Source organism: Puma concolor, chromosome B1 (genome assembly GCF_028749965.1).
Source record: "Puma concolor isolate L17-30 chromosome B1, mPumCon1.1.hap2, whole genome shotgun sequence".
NCBI classification, from domain to species: Eukaryota; Metazoa; Chordata; class Mammalia; order Carnivora; family Felidae; genus Puma; species Puma concolor.
Window position 1 is genome coordinate 74,967,950 of NC_141670.1, and position 22,686 is coordinate 74,990,635.

A 22,686-nucleotide genomic window follows, 5' to 3' on the forward strand; every position below is an offset into this window, starting at 1 on the left:
TTAAAAAAAATAATAAAATAGAGTAAATTATTGGCAACTCATGATTATGTTTCTAGATATCTATCATAAGCACAAAAGAGTTATTGTCTCTTTTGTAACTGGACAATTCTGGAAAGACCCCCTTGGTAAGCTGGAGGAGATCAGTCTGTGAAACTCTCTTCTCTGAGCACAAAGGAGGCTTACCTCTCGCAGAAAGTGTGCAGACAGGGGAGAACCTTGGGATTCTTGTACCGTTCCAGGCATATACTGCAAATCAGAAACTGCTTGTCAATCTGGCGCACCACAGGACTTGGGATGTTGGTGGCTTCACTGGCCATCCTAGACCACTGACATGGGAGGCCGGCTGTCTTTGACCCTGCACGCTGCTGCTGTCAGACAGGAAAAATATATAATAACTTGTAAGTGCAAATCAATCATTGGTTCATTCACTACAGACACCGTGTTATGAATACAGGTAGAATTCCATGCCAGTGACCCCAAAATGACCATAACCAACCCTCAATGCTGGATGAGGCATACAGTGAAATGCCTGTTTATTTTGTAAATCAATAAAATGATCACATGTTCACCATGCAAACAAAACAAATTAGAAGACGTATGTTGCACAAAGAGGCATGCCTGCTGGCTTTGCAAGCAGGGGTAACCGAGTGGCCAAATACTTACACAGCTCTGCCTGTTCATGCCTTCATTTATGACTCTATTTAATTCTATACCTACAGTCTTACAAAAGTATAATCTATATCAAATAGAACAGTCTTACTAAGATAAAATGGTTTCCCAACTATTATACTTGAAGGGGATCAAAATGTCACTCCAAAATGTGCCATCTCGGCATAAGGATTATTTTGAGCTGGAGGCACTTGAGAAACAGCAGACATGGTAAGGTAGCTGGTGGTTGGCGAGGGGCATTCTGTCCTCTCCCCCCTGCTTAAAAGCAGGGCATCGATTTCCCATTTTCAAAGGAAATTTTCATTTGTAAAGGTGCCCCACTCTCCCATACCAAAAAGAGGAGACTCTTAATTATCACCAGAGATAGCATGGGAGAAGAGTCTACATAGCAAATCTTACTCAACAAGCCTTATGGACCATACATTTCCTGGTCACTTTCCTACAATTTACTGTCCCTAAACCTCCTTTTCCTTTATCTAGCCATTTCTCCACCATTTGTCATCCTTTGTTAAAACAGTATATAAGCCCCCAGGTCCAACTGCCTCTCTGGGTTTTCATTTCTTTTCTGTGAAGCTTCCATGCATGTAAAATTAAAAGTATTAAATTAATAAACTTAGAATATTATATATTATGTTGGAAAAATAAACTACCAGTAAAATGTGTACATCCTTTTCTCTTGATAATCTGTCTTTTGTCAGTTTAATTTGCAGTCTTCAGGAACAGAATTGAAGTGTGTTAAGAAAAAGTTTTCCCTCCCCTACATACTGTTAACATGTAAGGATGGAATAATTAGAACTTGTTTAAAATTTTTTTAATATTTATTTATTTTTGAGAGAGAGAGAGAGAGAAAGAACATGAGTGGGAAAAGGGGCAGAGAGAGAGGGAGACACAAAATCCAAGTTAGGCTCCAAGCTGTCAGCACAGAGCCCAACGTGGAGCTCGAACTCACCGCCTATGAGATCATGACCTGAGCTGAAGTCGGACGTTTAACCGACTGAGCCACCCGGGTGCTCCAGAATAATTAGAACTTTTTATTAAGACCTTTGTATGTGGTTCAGAGTGTTCTCTTCAGAACTAAAGATAATTCCTAACATTTTAAGAAATGTCTGTTGGTATTCATGTGTGGGAATCTGAGGGACCTGGTGAAATTAATTAATTCAGAGAAGGTTTCAAAATGTCAGGAATCGTGCCAGAAAAAGAGAATTAGAAGAGGGCAAGAGAGAAAAATGCAGAGGGCCTCCAAGGGAGGGTAAAATTACAACATAAACACAGCTTCATTTACCACCTTGAAGAACATCTGGCTTCTATTCCAAAAGGGTAAACCAAGGTTAAGCTAAAATTCACTTCTTAATTTTCTAAATATTTGGTAAGGTGTCTACAGCCCCCCAATTCCCAACAGAAACACTCTTTACAAAAAAAATTTGTTAATTTTCAATATGACCCTAGGCAGGAAGTAGTATTATTCTCATTCCACACATTTTTGAAAACTTGGCTCAGTTAAGAAGTTTGCCAGAATGCAAAACCCATAGCCTGTTCACTCCTTAAACCACCATACCTCCCTTGACCGTGTGCTTTAAGAAGGCTGTATGTACTATAAAAGCTTGGTTTATATATAATATTTTAACTTGGCCTGGGACCTGTGTTTGAAGCTGGGAAATACCATATTTACAGAATCAACAATTCTACAATTTTTAATGGAAATTTTTTTCAAACATGAATGATAGTTCTTCTCTCTCCCCACCAGTTCACCACATTTTTAAAAAGTATGTCAACTTGTAATAAGAAAATTCTATCAGGGAACCTGGGTGGTTCAGTAGATGGAGCATCTGACTCTTTAACTCAACTCAGATCATGACCTCACAGTTTGTGAGATTGAGCCCCAAGTCGGTTCTGCGCTCTCTCCATCTCTCTCTCTCTCTCTCTACCCCTCACCTGCATGTGTGTGCTGTCTCTCAAAATAAATACATAAACATTTAAAAAATTCTACTAGTTAAACATAATTGTGTATAGTTACATATAGGACACACCCATATCCCAACTCTATACTTTCTAGATAAGCTTATTAAAGAGCATGATTCATAAACAGACAGAACATTGTGAACCTGCTATACAAGAGTGTCACATCTGAACAGAACTCGCTGCATTAGTTAAAACAGTGTGAGTGCGACATATCTAATTAGCCAGCACTATCTGCTCTCTCTTTCCTAGAATGTCTCCCTAAAGAACTAGAGTAGAGAATGATATTCATTGATTGGATTAAATGTGGCTCATCTCTCAGGAGCTCAAAGTATTGGCACATCATCTGCTTTTCTTAACCACATCCCCATGACATCAGAAAAGGGAAGGAATGGATTTGTCTGTCTTTAAGATAAGGAAACCAAAGCCGAGGGTTTAAATGACTTGCTCAAGGTCACCCAGTAAACTCAGTGAATCAGAAAGCTCAGATTTCAAGTCTTCTGCTTTATCTGATACCTAATCTTAAACAAGATTAACACTTTGTGTGTGTGTGTGTGTGTGTGTGTGTGTGTGTGTGATAAAAATTATGGAGTGCTCACTTCAGCAGCACTAAAATTGAAATGACACAGAAGATTGGCCCAGCCCCTGAGCAAGGATGACACAAAAATTCATGATGTGTTCCATATATATATATTTTCAATTATATCTAAGGGGCACCTGGGTGGCTCAGTTGATGAGCATATGACTCTTGATTTTGGCTCAGGTCATTCTGGCTGAGAACCCTGATCTCAGGGTCACGGGATCCAGTCCCGCATCAGGGCTCCAAGTTGAGTACAGAGCCTGCTTAAGATTCTCTCTCTCTCTCTCTCTCTCTCTCTCTCTCTCTCTTCCTCCCCCTCTGCCACTCTCCCCTGCTCACACTCTTTCTCTATCTCTAAAACAAACAAATAACTTTTTAAAAAATTATATTGAACTTTTCAGTTAAAATAAGTTAAAAGTAATTTTAATTTGAATAGCTTTTGAAAAATTTCATAACCCCCTTTGAAATAATCAGTCATGCTGAGTATTGAAAAAAGTACAGAGAAAACATCGCACTGACTTCACTCTTTTTTTTTAACCTTAGAATTTTAGGGTTTGAGCAAGGAGAAACCATTTGTTTTAATCAAATGGTATGATTTGAGTAAATGAAATTTCTTGAGCTCACATCATTATGTTCTGATGCTGAAATAAAAATATTTCACTCTAATTTTATGATAATTATTGAAGTGGGTGGGAGTAAGTCTTTGTTAGTATTGTTAATTTATATGGTAAATTAAGTTGACTCATTAACACTAATTTAAAAGCATGACAATATTACAGATCTGTCACAAGTGACCTGTTGAAGACATCTGGATTTTTAGGACTCTCAGAATCAACACAAAAGGCTTCCAAGCCCCAAAGATCCCCAAACCGAGACTTTGCCAGGGTAATGATCATTCCCTGAATATAACTGGATACCCACAATAGAAAGACAATTTGACTACTCCTAAAGGGATAAAGTACCGAGAAAAACGGAGGCACAGAATGTGCTAACAAACACCACAGGAAGCTTTCCATCAGTCTGAATACGCCGCGAGGAACATACATAAAATGTATACAGCCTTTAAAGTGTCCGGGCACTACCACAGTTTCTGGTTGCTTTGATTAGACGAGCAATAAATACTTATTTAGATTCTCGGCTGTTCTCCTTTTGCCATCTTGGTTTCTGAAGTGTCAGAGATCCTTCTTACTCGCATGACCAGCAGAAATAAGCACATGATAGTGAAAGAGATCAGCATATAGAATTACTCTTCTCCTGGAGATCTGCAAAACCAATTTCTGGACAGGAGCACCTACAAGCATGCATGGAATGGGCTTTGTCTCTGAAGGAACCCGAATCCTCTTGGATGCAGGAACTAGCACTCTACATACTGACAAAAGGCCAACACAGAGGAAATGACAGAGAAGGGATGGCAAGAAGAGCCATTTTTTTAAAAAAAAATTTTAGCTTATTTTGAGAGAGCAAGTGGGGGAGGGGCAGAGAGAGAGAAAGAGAGAGAATCCCAAACAGGCTCCACGTTGTCAGTACAGAGCCCAACTCATGACCTGAGCCAAAATCAAGAGTTGGGCTCTTGACTGACCGAGCCACCCAGGCGCTCTAAGAAGGGCCATTTTAAAACTACATAAATAGCCAACATTAGGGTGCTGTTGACATTAACTAGCTATGAGAGCTCTCGCTATGTGGGGAGACTGGCTGAGGCTCCTTGTCAGTGGAAAACCAACAGCAATACTGCTTACAAGAGGGGTCTGGTCCTCCTCTCTACTTCTCTGTTCAATAGCACCTTCTCAATCTGACCATTCTGGTTAAAATTGAAACTTGCCCCTCAGCCCCCAGGACTTGCTATCTCCCGTCTTTGCTTTCTGTCTCTGTAGCAATGGTCACTTTCTGATATAGTATGTAATGTGTTTATCTTGCATATTGTCTCCTCCCCACCTCTCTAGGATGTAAGATTCACGAAGGCAAGGATTGCAGCAGCTAGAACTGTGCCTCGTACATGATAGACACTCATTATTTCTTTGAATGAACTGAGCAAATAAAGTATAACATGGGAATGGACTCAGTCCCAGTAGCAGAAAAAAGCGGCACTGGCTGACTTAGTACACAATAAACAGCATGGTTGTCATCAGTCATGTGAATGTTTTCATTTGACATCAGACATTACCTGCCTTCCCACGTGATCATCTAATCTTTAGCAACACAAGCCGTCAGCCAGAGGGTAAATATTCAGTGACATACTTAAACACACTCACAAAGGCGGAACGGGAATTGAGAACCACTGAGGACACATGTGCGCGCGGAAATACAAAGTCTAAGAAAGTTGACACAAAAATTCCTCATTAGTGGGGCGTGCCCACTAAACAGCTTTTGTAACAACAATGCAATACGCATGTAACAAAATCCTTGCGCATAGAAAAACCCCCCATCCTAGCATTTCTTCCCTCACGTCACCTCTGGTATTTTTCCTGGCTCACGTCCTCAAATCCCCTAGAACTTGGTGGAAATGACAACCAAGTGGAAAAGAAGAACTTGAGAGGAGAAGAAACAAAAGGAAAATGCCTGGGTCCACAATTCTAGGGTTGGGACCACAATTCCCACCCCAGAGTATACCAGTTAGATCAGATAATGATCCAAACTTTTTATTGCTGACACCAGAGGGGGAAGAGCAGGAAGGGAGGGTAGAAGACAAAAGACAAATTGAAAGCACTCTGCTTGAGAAGGGGAGAGAGTTGGGGGAAAACTTGTTGGCTAGGCTAGGAAACACGGTTGGGAAACAGGTCAAGATTCCTTTGGAAAATAAAATTTTAACATGTGATTTGTGGGTAAGAGTCAGCATATTTGATTATATACCATCCTAAAGGCACTAGATTCCACTTCTGTTTAATTTTATGGCATTCCTGGGTTACTGCTTCTCTTTGTTGCCACTTAGCTGGATTAATTTATTAGTATGGTTACATTTTTACTGCCAATGACAACGACGCAGACAGGCTAAAATCAGCTTCCCAGGGTGCCTGCGTGGCTCAGTCGGTTAAGTGGTTGACATCAGCTCAGGTGATCTCTCACGGTTTGTGAGTTCGAGCCCCACATCCGGCTCTCTGCTTCAGCCTGGTGAGCCTGCTTCAGATCCTCTGTCTCCCTCTCTCTCCCTGCCCCTCCCTCTCCCTCTCTCAAAAATAAATAACATTTTAAAAACAGAAAGTAGTAAATTCTGAATTATTAAAAAATAAAAATAAAAAATAAAATCAGCTTCCCAAGAAGTTAAAAATTTTTCTGGCGCGTTTACAGAAAGAAAATCTCGAACTATTAGGATTATCTATAACTCACAATGTTCTATCTTTTACCTGCCAGGACAGATGGTACCTAGAGCTCAAGGCACAGGTTAAAACGTGACTAAAGAAACAAAGTATTTTTAGTTTTTAAAATTTATGAGCATATTTTTATTCACCTGCAACTGAATTTGCATTGTTACAGAGGACTTAACTAGACGAAAGAAAAGAGGACAATCTTCAGTGAAATTAAAACAGGGTGACCTATTTCCAGATAAATCAAGCCTCCCAAATGGGCCATTTTGTAAATTAGATGGCCAGATGCAATATCTTTTCTGATAGTACATGCATGAGCGCGTGTGTTTGGGGGTGAGTAGGTGTGTATGCTAGAAGCCATTCACTTTAACTTCTGTCTGCAGGCAAGGATGTGCCCAAGCTTTCCAAAGGTTCTTATCATTTCCAGGGTCCAATGTATGACAGCTTCCCGAGGTTGCTGGGTTTTACCACACGGAAATTGATTTATGTCAAGCCCCCAACTCATCTTTAGAATATTTATGCCTATTTCCTCTACCTCTTAGTATAGATAACTATTTGTCTTTGCCTTCTTCATAGACATCCTCACCTTTTACGATGCAATTAAGTCGGTTCTTAAGATTTGCTTTGGGTTTTCTAAGGTACAGAAAGCTGGGTCTGTGTGATTGAGTGTTAAGTGGTCAGGCTGATTAACACTCATCCACAGTGCCCTGGGACAGTCAGGATGAGTGGGGTTTCCTCTCCCCACATCCATCACCTTGCCAAGACTCTTTCCTTGCTTTCCTTTGGGACTACAAGGAGGTTGCATATTCTGGGACCACAAAAAAGACAGAGGAAGGCCAAGGCCCTAAGCTCTGGAAATTGGGCAAGGTTAGCAAGAAGGGGGAGGAGAAATTTCTTCTACATCAGAACTTCAAAAGACATAGGCCTGTGCAACAGCAAATCCCCTTTTGTCCCTGGTGGATAGGAAATGCGTTATTTAATTCTGTTGCTGATTAGAATAAATGTTTACCTTAATAAGTTTTCAAGAAGAATAATGAAAAGCACTTAATGGAGGAACGTAGGTGACTGAGAACATGAAGGCAGAAGAGGGTAAACTAAAAGAGGGTAGAAAGACTAGCACGCAGAAAGCAGTAATGAAGGTTCCTTCCAAGGTGCTGTTTGAATAATTACACTGGGCTCATTTTTTTCCCTCAGTATCTGGTTTAACCTAAACCTTCAAATTCTAGGAGGAAACCTGATCTGTTCATTTCAGACAACCTGCACAATAAAAATATTCAGAGTCGGGGCGCCTGGGTGGCGCAGTCGGTTAAGCGTCCGACTTCAGCCAGGTCACGATCTCGCGGTCCGTGAGTTCGAGCCCCGCGTCAGGCTCTGGGCTGATGGCTCGGAGCCTGGAGCCTGTTTCCGATTCTGTGTCTCCCTCTCTCTCTGCCCCTCCCCCGTTCATGCTCTGTCTCTCTCTGTCCCAAAAATAAATAAACGTTGGAAAAAAAAATTAAAAAAAAAATATTCAGAGAACTCTAATAGCCAGCCCCATTATAGGACAAATTCTATTCTGACACTCAAATCCTTACATAAGTAATAAAGGGCACAGATGGCATCAGACATTTTCAAAAAAACAATTACAGGTGTGTGCAAATTATAATTATGCCGTAATTAGAAGTAATTCAGTCACATTTTTTAAAGAAAAAAAACCTATGAGAGTAAATAATTTGGCAGCAAATTTTTTAAAGTGTAAAAGTATTTCTCCTCCATACATTTCAATAATACATACAAATGTTTTGTTAAAGTCTTAGTTTTATCAGAGAGATGATGAAAAAAAAGCACAAGGGAGTCTTAAAAATTAAGCTTAGGTTAAATTTTTAAAAATTGCTACACATTTAGAATTTCTTCGACTTAAAGATAGATACAAGAAAGTCATAACTTTGGAGTAATTAATGTCTTCAAATATCCAAATGAAGGACGTTTTCAATTTTTAGTAAGACAAAGAATGAGTGTTTTTGCTTATTTCACAAGCAAAAAAATCCACGAAGCTTTTTTCATATAAGTAAAAAAAAAAAAAAGTCATCTCAGGATTATAATATTAACTCTGGTGAAAAATATGTATAGATTTTATTCTCCATTTTTAAAATATATGGAATACATATCCTGGATTCCTATTTCTCCAAACAGGCACATTGTATCGGAGAACATTTGTACATTCAGTCCTATTTTAACCTTTCCAATGCAAATCACTTGGGTCTTTCTAGGAGAAAACTGGAAAGAAACACTTAGAGGTTTAGGATAGGCCACGACTCAACGTCTCTGTAACAAAAAGCTGCTTTCTCATACCACAGCACACATGAAACTTCTCATTGTGTGCTTGCTCGCTCGGGAGGGGCGTGCATTATTTAACATTAACAGACGGTTAGGACCGGGGCTGCTGAAGCGTCTGCCTGAAAATAATGAAAGACACCAGAAAATAGGTTCACGCTAAGCAGAACTGAATCCTAATACTTAAGAAATCAATTGAAGAAGCTGGACAAACAAATGGCTCTCCTTACATATTCTAATCTAAAAAAATAACAAAAACCTCTAACAATTATTCACGGAGAATAAAACTGCAGTAATACGATCTAAGCCAAAGAAACAAACTAATAATTGTTAAAATGCTTCATTCTGAATCCAGATCTGCTCCTGAAAGCAATGATATTGAATCTATCTTAAGACAGATACCATTATACCTTTTGGTTCAGAAATCCACTTATTAATATTTAATATTTAGCTTAAAATAAATAGCCTTCCTACTTGCTTTCCTATCCTCCCAAAATAAGGAATAATGAAAGGGTGGGGCACACTAGTAGAGAAAGCTGTCAGAATAATCGTAGCCACTGTTTCAGGAAGCAAATCTAAGGTCCAACCCAAGGATTTTTTTTCCCCCCGTGTAAAGCTACCATTGAACTCCACCCAGATTTGAGTCTACTTCAAAGGCAGGCCAAAAAAAAAAAAAAAAAAATGTTAAAAAAGAAAAAAAGCCCAAATCATTTTCTGCATATTTGCTGATTATCAATGGCATTTAGAATTCAGAGGGTCGAATCATGCATTATGAATGAATGGGTTTCCAATGGTAACTGGGAACTCAACCCCAGGGTTCTCCAACAGAGGACCGAGTGGGGGAAGGGTTGAATGGTTCATTCTCCTCCACCCTGGGGTATGGAGGAAGGAATCCAGCAACTTAAATACTTCATCCCCATCTTCGCACCCAACAGAGAAATGCTGGGAGGGAAATATTTTATTTAAAATAAGCTGAATACACATTAAAATTGAGGACTAGTAAAGATAAAAATCTAGTCACATCACATTAGGAACTTGATAAGAAAGAAAATCTTGCATGCCTCTCTCCCTATTCTGGTTAATTTGGTGCCTTTGTTTAAGCAAAGAATGGGTCTCCCTCTATCTGATAGTTACAGAGCATGCAGCATCACCAAGAGAGAGAAGGGAGAAAAAAAGAAAAAGAAAAAAAGAAAAAGCCAGAGCAGAGAGAGAACAGGAGAAATCAGCTATCCACCTGGCATAATACTCAGCAATCAGAACATTTAGGACCTACCCATTTCTGCAGACAGACTAATCAACGAGGCAAAGAATTAAATCCTCCCAAGCCTGTCGCTGCAGCTCCGCGGCAATCCAAAAGAACAATGCACATTCTGCTAACCTCCCAAGTTTGGAAGCACCATGCAAAGAAACTGGTTAAAATTCCCTACCATGCAGTGCAGCCATCATCAGAAGCCCAGCATATCTTCTGCTCTATGTAGTGATGTGCCAGTTCATGAACAGAACAGAGAAGAAAAATGGAGGAAAAGAGAGAAGGCTCAGGAAAGTCGGCAGGAATGTTTCTGGGTCATTAACAAGTGGGAGACCCCTTTCGGTATTCAAACCAATCAATCTTTATCTTACAGGACATCTTTTTCTCACTCAGCGTCTGTTGAAAAGACTGCAGCAAACCAAGCAAGGGATTATGGGATAGGGATGCAGCAGCGAGCTGCAATGAGATTCGCGGGTGGCTTGCTTTCCCCTCTGAGTCAGCAGTCAGCTGTTTCCACGCTCTCGTGCAGGGCCGCGGAGGTCCCTCGCCGGAATGTGGCCGCGCGGCTAACCCGGGGAGAGCCCCCGGCGCACGTCTCCCGGCGCCACGCAGCCCGGACAGGCACCGAGTTACAAATCGGAAAGGGGGTGTGCTGATAAGCAAAAGGGGGATGCAGTGAGAATAGATCCTGGAAGGAAAACTAGGTATACGATGCCTCAGTTCAAATTTAGAGGAGTGTTTTCGGTGGGTGTGAGAGCATACAGTCACTTCCTTTCGTTAGGGAAAACATACTGTTACCTTAGATTTTAAGTATCTTGAAACACAAAGGTAAACTTATAAATATGCAAAACAGCCGAGTTCAACAAGCATCAACTAACTTTTCCCCTCTTGGTATCTACCCAGAAAAGGGTCTATAAAACACAGTCCCTCCAAGTCAAATAATGCAAATGCCATTCCTCTGTTTTTTGTGGTCCTAATCATTCAGACAAAAATCATGTAGTATATTTATTTGCTTCAGGGGTGAACAGAGCCTGCTGTTTTTCTGATGATGGGAACGTTTCAGTTAAGGGTTGAGAAACTTGGCAAACCTTGCACACCTATATACCTTGATTTCCTATTAGACGACTAAACTATTTTTTAGTTTTCATAACATAAAAATGATCACGTAGCCATAGAAAAACAATTAGATCCTATGACAAACAATACTTTAGAATTAAAAAAATTTACGTATCATAACGGAATTTACAATCATTCCCTTTTCTACAGCAGGGGAGGCAGGGAACCATACTGCATTATATTCTTTGCTTAGTTACTAGTTTAAAAGTGGACATGAGGGGTGCCTGGGTGGCTCAGTTAGTTAAGCGTCTGACTTCAGCACAGGTCATGATTGTGGTTCGTGAGTTAGAGCCCTGCGTCGGGCTCTGCGCAGACAGCTCAGAGCCTGGAGCCTGCTTTGGATTCTGTGTCTCCCTCTCTCTGCCCTTTCCTTGCTCATGCTCTATAGCTCTCTCTCTTTTTCTCTCTCTCTCTCTAAAAAATAAATAAACATTAAAAAAATTTTAAATTGGACATGAAACCTTTTATTTAAATAAAGTTGTTAATTCACACATTTGATTACATTAATATTCATCACATCCTTTCCATGCAGTCAGGCATTGCATTGAGCCCTGTCATGGGGCACTCAGCTCTACAGAGCAGTGATGATTACCATCAAAGGTGTGGGTGAGTGAGTGTCGGTATCCAGTGAAATAGACCCCAGACATGCCAATTTTGCCATGCTATTTCAGGTGGTACACAATTCTCAAAAGCCCAGGTTAACACCCTACTTTACAAGTTTTTTTTTTAATGGCTTTATTGAGATATTCACATACCATATAATTCATCCATTTAAACTGTACAAGTCAATGGCTTTTAGTATATTCACAGATGTGGGCAACCAACAGCACAGCCAGTTTTAGAACATTTTCATCATCTCCAAAAGAAACCCTGTGCCCTTTAGCTATCACCCTCTACCTTCCCACCCCCCACAGTCTTAAGCAACCATTAATATACTCTCTGTCTCTATAGATTTCCCTCTATAGATTCTGGTCATGAATGGAATCCTATAATATGTGGTCTTAGGTATCTGGCCTTTTTCACTCAGCATGATGTTTTCAGTGTTTATCCATACTATAGCATGTGACAGTATTCTGTTCCTTCTTATGGTAGAAAAACATTCCATCGTATGGATATAGCATGTTTTATTTATCCATCTGTCAGTTGATGGTCACTTGGGTTGTTTCCACTTTTTGGCTATTATGAATAATGCTGCTATAAACATTCCCATACAGGTGTTTGAGTGGACATATGTTCTGGTTTAGAAGTTTAATTTAATTAGAACCAACCCCTAAAACTACAGGCAGGCTACCCCCACTCCATTTTACCATGTCCTCTTCCTAAGACAGTCCCTCACAAAGGAGCCCGACTTGGTGCTGCTGCTGGCCTTCTGAAGCCAAATGCATTGAATGCTGACTTCTCTTGCAGCACATCCTCCTGGCCTCTCTCCTTTTCCTCCACTCAACCCAAACTCTGGGGCATACAACTGGAGGGAGTCTCTCTTCTCAGAAGATAGTGGGAAAGTGGGAGAGATCCTTAGTCTTTTGGCTGGGATTGCAGTCACTGAAGGTTCAGTTACTCATTTGATCATTCATTCCAATAAATACTTATTGAATGTCTAGTGTGCGCCAGGCACTGAGTAGGCATGAGGATACAGAGAAAAATGTAACTGTTTCTCAGCCCTCAGGAAGGTTGAAATCTAGTGTGGAAGACTGATTAATAAGCAGGCAATTGCAACACGGAGTGGTAGGTGCTTTGACAGCAGAGGGAGTGGAGGGCTCTGGGAGCCCACAGGAGGGACAGGCTGGGGCAGGGAGGCATGGGTTACATTACAGGCATAGAGCACAGCACAGGCAAAGGCTTGGAGGCAAGAGATGGCTCACAGGAATTGAGAGTGGTAGTTTAGTGTGGCTAGAGCCTCGGGTGAAGGTAGAATAAATGAGGGTCATGTATGTTTTTGATGTTTTACTTGGAATTGGGAATATCTCTTTCTTGGAAACAGCATTCCTTAGGACAGGTGGGTTTCCAAATAGCTTCATCACCATGATTTAAGTAGTGTATGGATGAAGGGGTTCGGAGGACCCAGTCTGCAGCCTAACAGACTATAATGTTGTTTATTATAGGAAAACACAGCCTCATTTTTAGTGCATGTCTTGGCAAATGAATACAACCCTTTACAAGCTGGGCCTTGCGTTACCACGGGATGGGTTAGCAGGCCACAGCAGCTCCTCCTTGGCACTCCCTGGCAAGCAACAGGTAGATAGATGGTGGTGGTAGTGGCTGTTGGTATATAGTGGCTCAGTTCCTTTCCGAGTTATATTGAGGCGTCACACAACTACACCGTAAGGCTTCGAGAGCAGAGAAGCACCTCAACTCTTTGGGATGGAGACGGCTGCACACCTCACTGACTTCTTAGAGGCATCTTGCCCCTCCTCACTGTTTTCCTCCAGTTGAATAGACATTAGTGAGTTAACTGTCATCAGCCAACTTGGGATGTACACTAAGGAAGTATACAGACAGTGCCTATAAAAAGAACAGATACGTGCTAACTAAACTTGGGTTTGGCAAGATTCTGGGAGACAGAGATCCAAAATTTACTGACCATGTATTACGTGCCAAGCTCAATCCAAAGCCCTTCATACATGGTCTACCTATCTCTGATCAAGGAAATTTGCCTAGAAAGTAAACTCCTTAGGATGACATATAAGGCCATTCATGATGTGGCCTCTGCCTTCCTCGTTTTTCTCCACCTGTCCTCCCCAGTCATACTCTAATTCTTAAGACATGCCACCATGCATTTTTTACCAGTGGCTCTCAACTAGGAAATGATACCTGCCTCCCACCCCCCCCCCCCCCACCGCCATGAAGTGGTGGGGTATGAATTTGGAAATGTGAAGAGGCATTTTTCGCTGTCATATTGATTGTGTGCTTGGGGAGTAGGCAGGTACTACTGACAGTGCCTGGGGGCAGGGATGCCAAACATTTTCCAATACCTGGGAAAATTTCATACGAGTACATTTATATTTATCCTCTAACATTACCAATAGCACTCGTTATAGAAACACTAATCTCTAGGCTCACATTCCATTTGTTCTGCTGGGAATGTTATTATCCTCTCCTGACTCCTTCCTCTGTTTAACTCCTTCGAATTCTTCATAACTCAGTAAAGACACTACCTATTTTAAGAAGGATTCTCTGACTCCTCCTCCAATCCCAACCCCTCCCCCCCCACCCCCGATCTAGATTGGGTGTCACCCCTATGTGCTCCATAGCATTCTTTGCTGAAAACTATTGATGGCTCCGTATTTTACCTCCAACTCCCCAGCCCCTAGTGCAGTGCCTATCACACAGTAGGTGCCCAATTAGTAGATGTAGAATGACAAAAGTCCTTCCAGAAATGAATGAGTAACATAACATGATATAAAGGTAAATGTTCATCTCTGAATTGAAAAATAGTTGGAGCATTAGGGAGAGACAATTCTTCATATCTGATTGATGGTTTATAGTTTAGAAAGCACCTTCGTAGTACATTTTCTCTTTGGTCTGCAGTGAAATCTAGAAACAGAGCAGGCATCATTATTAGAGTGGAAACTGAGATTCAGAAAGGTTACGTGACCAGGCCAGGGTGTTGCAGCAATTGTGTCATAGAGGTGACCTGGACTTCGGCAGGCTCAAGCTCCCTCCAAAGACTCTCAGGGAAGATCCTTCCTTGTGTCTCCCAGTTTCTAGTAGTCCCAGGTGTTCCTTGGCTTGTAGGGGCATCACTCCAGCCTCTACTGCCATTGTCACGTCTGTCTTCTCCCTGTGCATCTCTGGGTCTTTACATGGAGTTTCCCTCTCTGTGTCTCTCTTTTTTCTTCTTAAAGGACCCCCACCCACATAAAATATGACCTCATCTTAACTTGACCACATCTGCAAAGTCTCTATTTCCAAGGTCATGGTCACAGGTACAGGGTTAGGGACTTCAGCCTATCTTTCTGAGAGACACAATTAAACCCACACCTACCATGGGTATAAAGTTAACATGAGGCCTGGGCTGAGGCAGGCCTGCCTGAGAATGACCTGATTTGCCCACAGCAGCGTTCCTCTGAAAACACTACAGTTAAGAAAAATGGGGAATGTTATGTGTGTTTCATCTGTGGTGTGTACCAGTAAGACTGTGGGGTGGCTACATAAGTAGGATGGCAGAAAAGATTGGTAGGGAAAAGGGGCTCTGACTGCTGTGTGTCATAACCCCCACACACCTTGGGTCTCCTCCCTGGTACATACCTTAAGTGGGTAAGGGGGCAGAGGAAGCTGCTGGGTCGCCAGTGGGATAAAGGTGCCATATCTCCTGCTGTATATTTTGTGTCAATGTTTCCTAACCATAAATCCAGATTAAAACTATTTGTGCCTTGTGAGTCTGACTGGCAGCTGGAACCCACAACCACAGCTGTGCTGCTGGCCTAGTCTGAGTTCCTGCAGTCTGAGTTCCTTGTCATTGATCTTCCCAAGCCCCTTCACAGCCCGAAGATGTCCCTTATGGGGAAGCCTGAAGTGAAACACAAGGCCCTGCCATGCACTGATACAACAAACTTCCCGGCGCCACACTACCCCTTATTCTTTGTCTTGCTCTGACTCTAGCAAAAACTAAAAGCAAAAAGAAGCAAACAAAACACTTGCTCTGCCACTGTCCGGCCTGGATAATTCAAAGTTGCCTCTAGCTGTCCTGAGCATGCCTGGAAGATAACCTCCCAGTCTTCACTGGATTTCTAATTACATTAATGTCCACACTGATGAGCACATCAGTATCAAGTGTTGTTTTTCCCTCCAGCGGAGTTTCATGATCACACTTTTCATTTTGACAAATTCAAGGCGGTGTCAAGTTCCTGCGTGCTTCGGTGGTTTACCATGTTTAATTAATCAGTGCAGTGGCTCGGACTGGCAGGTTGGGATTGAGTTAGAGTCGGGGATTCTGTACTGCAAACGTCCCTCGGTGACTGAGCCGGCTGAGGCCCGGCCGGCCGGGACCTGAGCCGCGCGGGGCAGAGCCCGCCCAGATGACCGCGCGGGGCGCCCGCCGGTGGCTGACGTGGGGGCGCCGCTACTCATGCCCCGGTAGGCGCTTTCTCCCTTCTTCCATCGCTTCCTCTCTGTCCCTTAAAATGGATTGTGTGCAAACCAGCATGTAGTGCCCAGGGAACCTGAGATATGCTTCTATCTGTTGACCAGATGATGCCACGTCTAGGCCTCTCTTTCAAGGTAACAATCGCAGACACCGGCCTGTCTCAGACGGCTCGGGCTTCCCAGGCCGGGCGGAGCCCCGCGAGCATTCTCCGCACCCTCGCCACTGCCCGCTGTGGTCTCTACGGCAACAGGCTCCACCCCCAGGGCGCCGAGCCCCGCCCCCGCCGAAGAAAGGCCGTCGGCCTTCCCCACCCAGGCGTCCGCAGCTCTGCTTGCATTATGAATCTCTCTTTTTTCCCTTCTCTGTAGGTTTCCTTTTCTAACCTTACTTCTCACCGGGGAACAGGACCACTCTGTAAAAATAACTGATTCAAGTGCTGCCGATGGGAGAGCCGAGGGAGGGGAGTCGAGCCTGCAATAAAAGCTGGGAGCTGCGGGGATTGCCCTGGCCTGACTCCTCCCCCCAGCAGTGTGGGTGCTCCAACTGTGGCGGTTCCCATTTCCTGGGACTGTGGCTCTCTGGCCTTCCAGTCCTCCTGCGCTAATGTGACCTTGGTGCTACGGAGTTAGATGGGACTTTCTCCTGTTGACACACCTGCCTTTATGAGGACTTCTAGAGCTCAGTGCTTTAGCTCGGAGGGTGATACTAAAGTAGGAGCCTGGGCGCCCTGGCGGAGAGAGGTAATCTGAGGATAGAGGAGCTTGACATCACCGGCAGAAGGCTGCCTCCCCCACTCATGTAATCAGGAGAGAGTATTTTTCTAAGCAGTGTGCGTGGCACGACGCCACACCGGTCACATATCCGGATATTAGAATCCAACTACCACGATGCTGTAATTAAGGCACACAGGCCCTGGAGAGGCATCTGTATTTGCTCTATGTTCGGGTTGCTCACTGCCTCCGTAAGCTTATTTGTAAAGTATCATCTCAGAAGGCTGTCCTGGTGGTTAAATGGTATAGTATCCAAGTGTCTTAGCACTGCGCTTAACACGCAGCAGTCTCAAGTACTATAATCAGAAGCTGTGTGGTGCAGTGTAGAGTATGGACCCTAGTGTCGAGGTGGGTGTGAATCCTGGCTCTGACTTACGACTCTGAGTAAGTAACTTAACATCTCTGTGCCTCCATTTCTTCACCATATAATGGGCACAGTAACCTACTTCAGAGTGTAATCATGATGATTAAATGATTTAGTCTATTAAGAGAAACTACCACAGTCCCCAATACATAGTAACAGTCAATACATGTATTACTATGGTTGTAGCACTAGTAGATTTGCCACTACTAGAGTTATAGGTTCTTTTAGGAATCACTAATGATTTACTTTTGTCTTCCTAGAGCCTGGCTCATGTAGGGGTTCAGTAAACATTTATTTTTTGGATGAATGAATAAACTAATTAATATCCTACTCCCCATTAATTCTTTTCCTCTGCCAAATAAAATAAAATCAACACATGAGAGTGGGCAGAGTCATGAAAAGTCAGAAAAGATGTATCTATACACCGTTATCACACTCGGCTGGACACAGCCTGCCTAGGCCTTCTTACCCACTTAGTGCCAGTTGAGTCCTAGCTGGGTTGACACAGTTGAGTAAGAGGCTGGAGCGCTACTTTGTTGCTCTTGGTGAGTCCTCACTCCAACTCCTAATCCCAGGCCTGCAGGGAAGGTAGAGAGTCTCTGCTCAAACCCCCCTGTTCCTCATTCTTATGAGAAACAAGGTCTCCTATTGTGTGCTGCTTATCTGCCAGTGGAAGTGACTTCTCACTGGCCATCTTGCCTTTAGAGTCAGCAGCCTTCTTGGAAAGATAGGACAAGAAACGATTCCTTATGGCACCTTTCCAGATTCAAAGTTTTCCCCTTTGAGGAAAATTGTCATTTCTGGACCCGAGACTGGGAAGCCTTGCTTTCATGTCCTCCCCTGAATGGACATGCTCTAAAGCAAATACTGACTTACCTAGCTCTCTACCTCAAGGGTTGGCAGTATGTCCAGGCTGGGTGCCAGAAGCCACCATGCCACCAGAGGCAAGGGGAACAGGGGCAGAAGACTAGCAACCAGGCCCCAGACAGCAGAGGGGGTATGTACATGGGTCAGGTCGGGCCTGCCAGGCCCAGGGTGTCCTACCCACACCTGTGAGCCCTGGTATGCAGCAAGCCACCTTGGTGCCAAGTGGAGCCATCCATGGGCAGGGGGCTAATGCTGGGAGCATCCTGACTCTTCCTAGATAATGTCTTTCCTCTTCCTGTCTCTCCCCCCCCCCCCCCCCCATTTCTCCTGCTCTTTCTCTATTCCCTACCTACTTTGTTCAACAAGCTTTTAATTTAGCTTCTACTATGTGCTGGGCACTGCATGGCATTAGGTCACTATCTTTAAGGAACTTGTGCACTCTCATAAGAAAGACATAAACATATGGGGCGCCTGGGTGGCTCAGTCGGTTAGGCGGCCGACTTCGGCTCAAGTCATGATCTCGCGGTCCGTGAGTTCGAGCCCCGCGTCGGGCGCTGTGCTGACAGCTCAGAGCCTGGAGCCTGTTTCAGATTCTGTGTCTCCCTCTCTCTGACCCTCCCCCGTTCATGCTCTGTTTCTCTCTGTCTCAAAAATAAATAAACGTTAAAAAAAATTATAAAAAAAGACATAAACATAAATCTCAAATAATGAATTAACGACAACAACAAAAAATTGATCTCAAACAATTTTGATCTGTGGCCTCCACCTCAGACCCGCCAAGGATGCTCATGGGTGTTGCTCCCAACTGGGATGGCGTTCTGTGGTGGGTGATATTTGGGCTCTAGAATCAGACAAATGTGGGTAAAAATCCCAGCTCTGACACTGACCAGCAGTGTGATCTGGGGTAAATTACACAACTTTTTCCTCATCTGTAAAACAGCAGTAAGAGTTACACATCATAGAGTTGTTATGGGGATTAAATCAGACAATGCCTGGAAGCTGCTTATCACCGTGCCTAGCTCCTAAGAGTCAACTATTGTTCTAATTATTGAAGCCCAGTGGTCAGCAAACTTTCTCTGTACATGGCCCAATAGTAAACATTTTAGATTTGTGGGCCATACAGCATCTGTCACAATTGCTCAACAATATCGTTATATGAAAGCAGCCACAGACACTATATGAAGGAATGTAGCTGTAATCCAATAAAACTGCATTTGGAAATACATATTGGGGCGCCTGGGTGGCTCAGTCGGTTGGGCGACCGACTCCGGCTCAGGTTATGATTTCGCGGTTTGTGGGTTCAAGCCCCACATCAGGCTCTCTGCTGACAGCTCAGAACCTGGAGCCTGCTTCGGATTCTGTGTCTCCCTCTCTCTCTGCCCCTCCCCAACTCATGCTCTGTCTCTCTCTCAAAAATAAACAAAAAATTTAAAAAAAGAAATAACATAAATTTTACATAAATTTCACATGTAATAGAATATTATTTTTCTTTTGATCCCCCCCCCCCCCCAAGCATTTAAAAATGCAGAAACTGTTCTCAATTAACAGGCTGTACAAAAGCAGGCAGTGGGCTGGATTTGAGACGCAGGCCACAGTTTGCCCACCCTGATCAAGCCTAATGAAATGGCTGGCACTTCCTTTTATGGACTTTGTTTCAAAGGAAATGGGTCGATAATACCCTAATTCAGATTCTGAACATGAAGACACAAGCCCAACTAACTTTAAGAAGTTTACAAACTAACCCAAGAACAGCAAAAATCTCATAAAAGAAAAATAATAACTGCAATTTATTTGTGCATGAACAAAGATAATTATCTGATACCTACAATATCTACAATTTATTTGTGCACAAGAAATGGAAAAGACAATCATTTCCATAGATGTTCGATCACCCTGTGTTCTATAGATGGGGGCAAGCTGTTCCCACAGGGGCAAGAATTGGTTGTGTGCATACCTCACTTGTCAATGCCATGCACGAAGAAACCCAGGTGTAAGAAACATCCTGGAAGGTCACAACATCCCTGCATTTTACACCCAGAGGAAGAGAAAAGACACAATGTATAGTGAGTGAAGGCTAGGGAAATTTTAGGAGGGCAGGAGGAAACTGCAGGAAAACAGGCCAAGTCCAACCACTGTGGAAATCACATTGCAAATGATTTAGTTGTAAAACAGTCAAATACCCCAAATAATGCCATGTAATTCCCAATGTCTTCTTTCCTTGCCTCCTCTCCCACCTTCTAACTATCCGCAAATGGAAATAGGTTTGCTTTACTTTCCACGAGAGCCAGGAAGATCATTACTCTCCAGTTCGTATCAAATTCCTCCCAGGCCAGAAGTTCTTTCTCTAATGCTATAAAAAGGCCATATTCCAGATACATTGCAATTAATAATTAAACTTATTTCCCTTGACTCAAAGGAAATGCACAGGCTTTCTTACAAAGCTATTCCAAGAATCAAACCTGCTCTTGTACATCTTTTTAAAAACTATGTGTTATACCTGTCTTGCTACCATTACCAGATAAAGAATCCGCTGATGCAAACTGATTGCAGTGTTGAGCAGTCCACAAGGCCAGAAGTCCTAAGAATGCCCTCTAACTGGGTGGGGATTCTCCTCTGGAAAGAATATAGTCCAGGCACAGATGTATGTCTAGTTTGAGTCCTAGAGAATCTGCTGGCTTCCTACAGGATTGTCTCTGTTTTAATTGCTATCTGCTGTAGAAAGAAAGCAGAACTTTTTTAGAAAAGAAAAAATGAGGAGCTGGGATCTGGCAAGAGACCTTGGCTGGGATATACCCAACTGCACCCAATGTTCCTTTCCTACCCATCAAGAAGCACAAGCCTAAGTTCAAAGAACCTGATACTGTCTTTCATCTGTACCCTGGAGTGGCACTGGTACTCCCTAAAGGGATAGAAGCTACCCCTCTGTCATATACATCTTCAGTCTCAGAGCAACAACTTGAATCAAGAGCATAAAGGCCATCGGAGCACCTGGCTGGCTCAGTCAGTTAAGCGTCTAATTCTTGATTTCGGCTCAGGTGGTGAGTTCGAGCCCCATGTTGGGCTCTATGCTGACAGTGTGGAGTCTGCTTGGGATTCTCTCTCTCCTCTCTCTGCCTCTCTCTCAAAAATAAATAAATAAACAAACTATATATATATATATATATATATATATATATATACACACACACACACACATATATATATCTTTAAAGAGCATAAAGGCCATCACTTCCTAACCCCATGGGAGGCTTAGTTCACTACCCCAGACCCCAGCCTGGCTCCTAATCTACTTCCGTTCTTGCTCTGGCAGAGCCTTTCCAGCTGTGACTGGAGGAGGAAGGCACAAGACTCTCATCCTTCATACAATCTGAGGTATTTAAAGTTGTAAAGAACCATACAGATGATACAGTCTCGTGGTTTTAAAGCCACAAAATACTTTCTCTAAAAAACTGGTCTTGGTCCTGGTCCTGGGGGCCCTGCCAACATGCTCACCTCTCACTTTGCTGCCCTCCCCACCCCCCTCCACCATCCCCCCATGCATCTCTTCAGAACCCCTGGAACTCTGTGGTCATACCCAGTCTGATCACCACCTTACAAAGAAACAAGTCTGTGGAGGTGACGTGACTCCCCTCAAAGCCATACAACCAGCAGGTGGCAAAGGCTGATGCAGACTCAGGCCTGACTCTGAGTGAGCCCCTCTCTCCATCTGCCCCACTGCCCTCTCTTCACAAGCAGGCCTGGTGAGCTGGAGGTCTTTGCAGGCGGTGTGGGGTTCATTATGACTACATTAGTTCTGTGAGACTGTTCTATAGAAAGGACTGGAAATTCGAGCACAGGTCTTGCTAGATGAGAATAGAACACTATACGAGAAATAACAAACAGCCCTCATACCACAGCTGGTCTGCTTGAAGAGTTAATGGGTTAGAGTATATGAATCTGCAAAACCCGGCAGTCAAACGGCAGAAATTCCCAAGATAGCAGAGAAACAGGAACCCACCACAAAGCAGGCGACTACTAAAAGGTTAAGACTCCCCGTCATCCTCACGGCAAAGGGCAGGGAAAAAATAAACCACGACATCCTGTTAGAGGGGGATTCACAGAGAAGGCAGACTCCAGGGAATAGAAAGAAAAAGAAAGATACAAGTCATAATAGACCAAGAGTATTTACCAACTTCGCATAGTTAAGAAGCTGCATATCTTCAGAATGACCTTGACGATAAAACTCTGACACCAAAATAAACAAAAGACTGGAGGTCATTAGCATTTGCACCAACTGCATATGAAGCACATCAATCCAGTCAAATCTGAGAGTGGGGTAAAGTGATAAAAGCATAGACCAGCGATGCTGGCATCAGATGGCCAGTGCCTTCAGGCCCTTCTCTTTCCTGTTCCCTGATGGGCCTTGGTAGAATTTCCA

General features: G+C 43.1%; 1 protein-coding gene and 1 pseudogene across 14 annotated transcripts in view; one reads left to right on the top strand and one right to left on the bottom strand.

The window, feature by feature from the left end:
- TRIM2 (tripartite motif containing 2) overlaps positions 1-22,686 on the bottom strand; it is a 163,924-nt gene that overhangs the window by 56,999 nt on the left and 84,239 nt on the right. For 7 of the 14 annotated variants that reach the window (XM_086704077.1, XM_086704078.1, XM_086704074.1 and 4 more), the window contains exon 2: positions 184-368. In XM_086704077.1, coding sequence (XP_086560203.1) covers positions 184-243 — 60 coding nt within the window. In that variant the 5' untranslated portion in view covers positions 244-368. Of the gene's footprint in view, positions 1-183; positions 369-10,244; positions 10,501-22,686 lie in introns of those variants that run through there. The other 7 variants (XM_086704072.1, XM_086704075.1, XM_086704067.1 and 4 more) reach the window with 3 other exon arrangements.
- On the top strand, positions 3,217-3,315 carry LOC112859158 (U6 spliceosomal RNA; annotated as a pseudogene).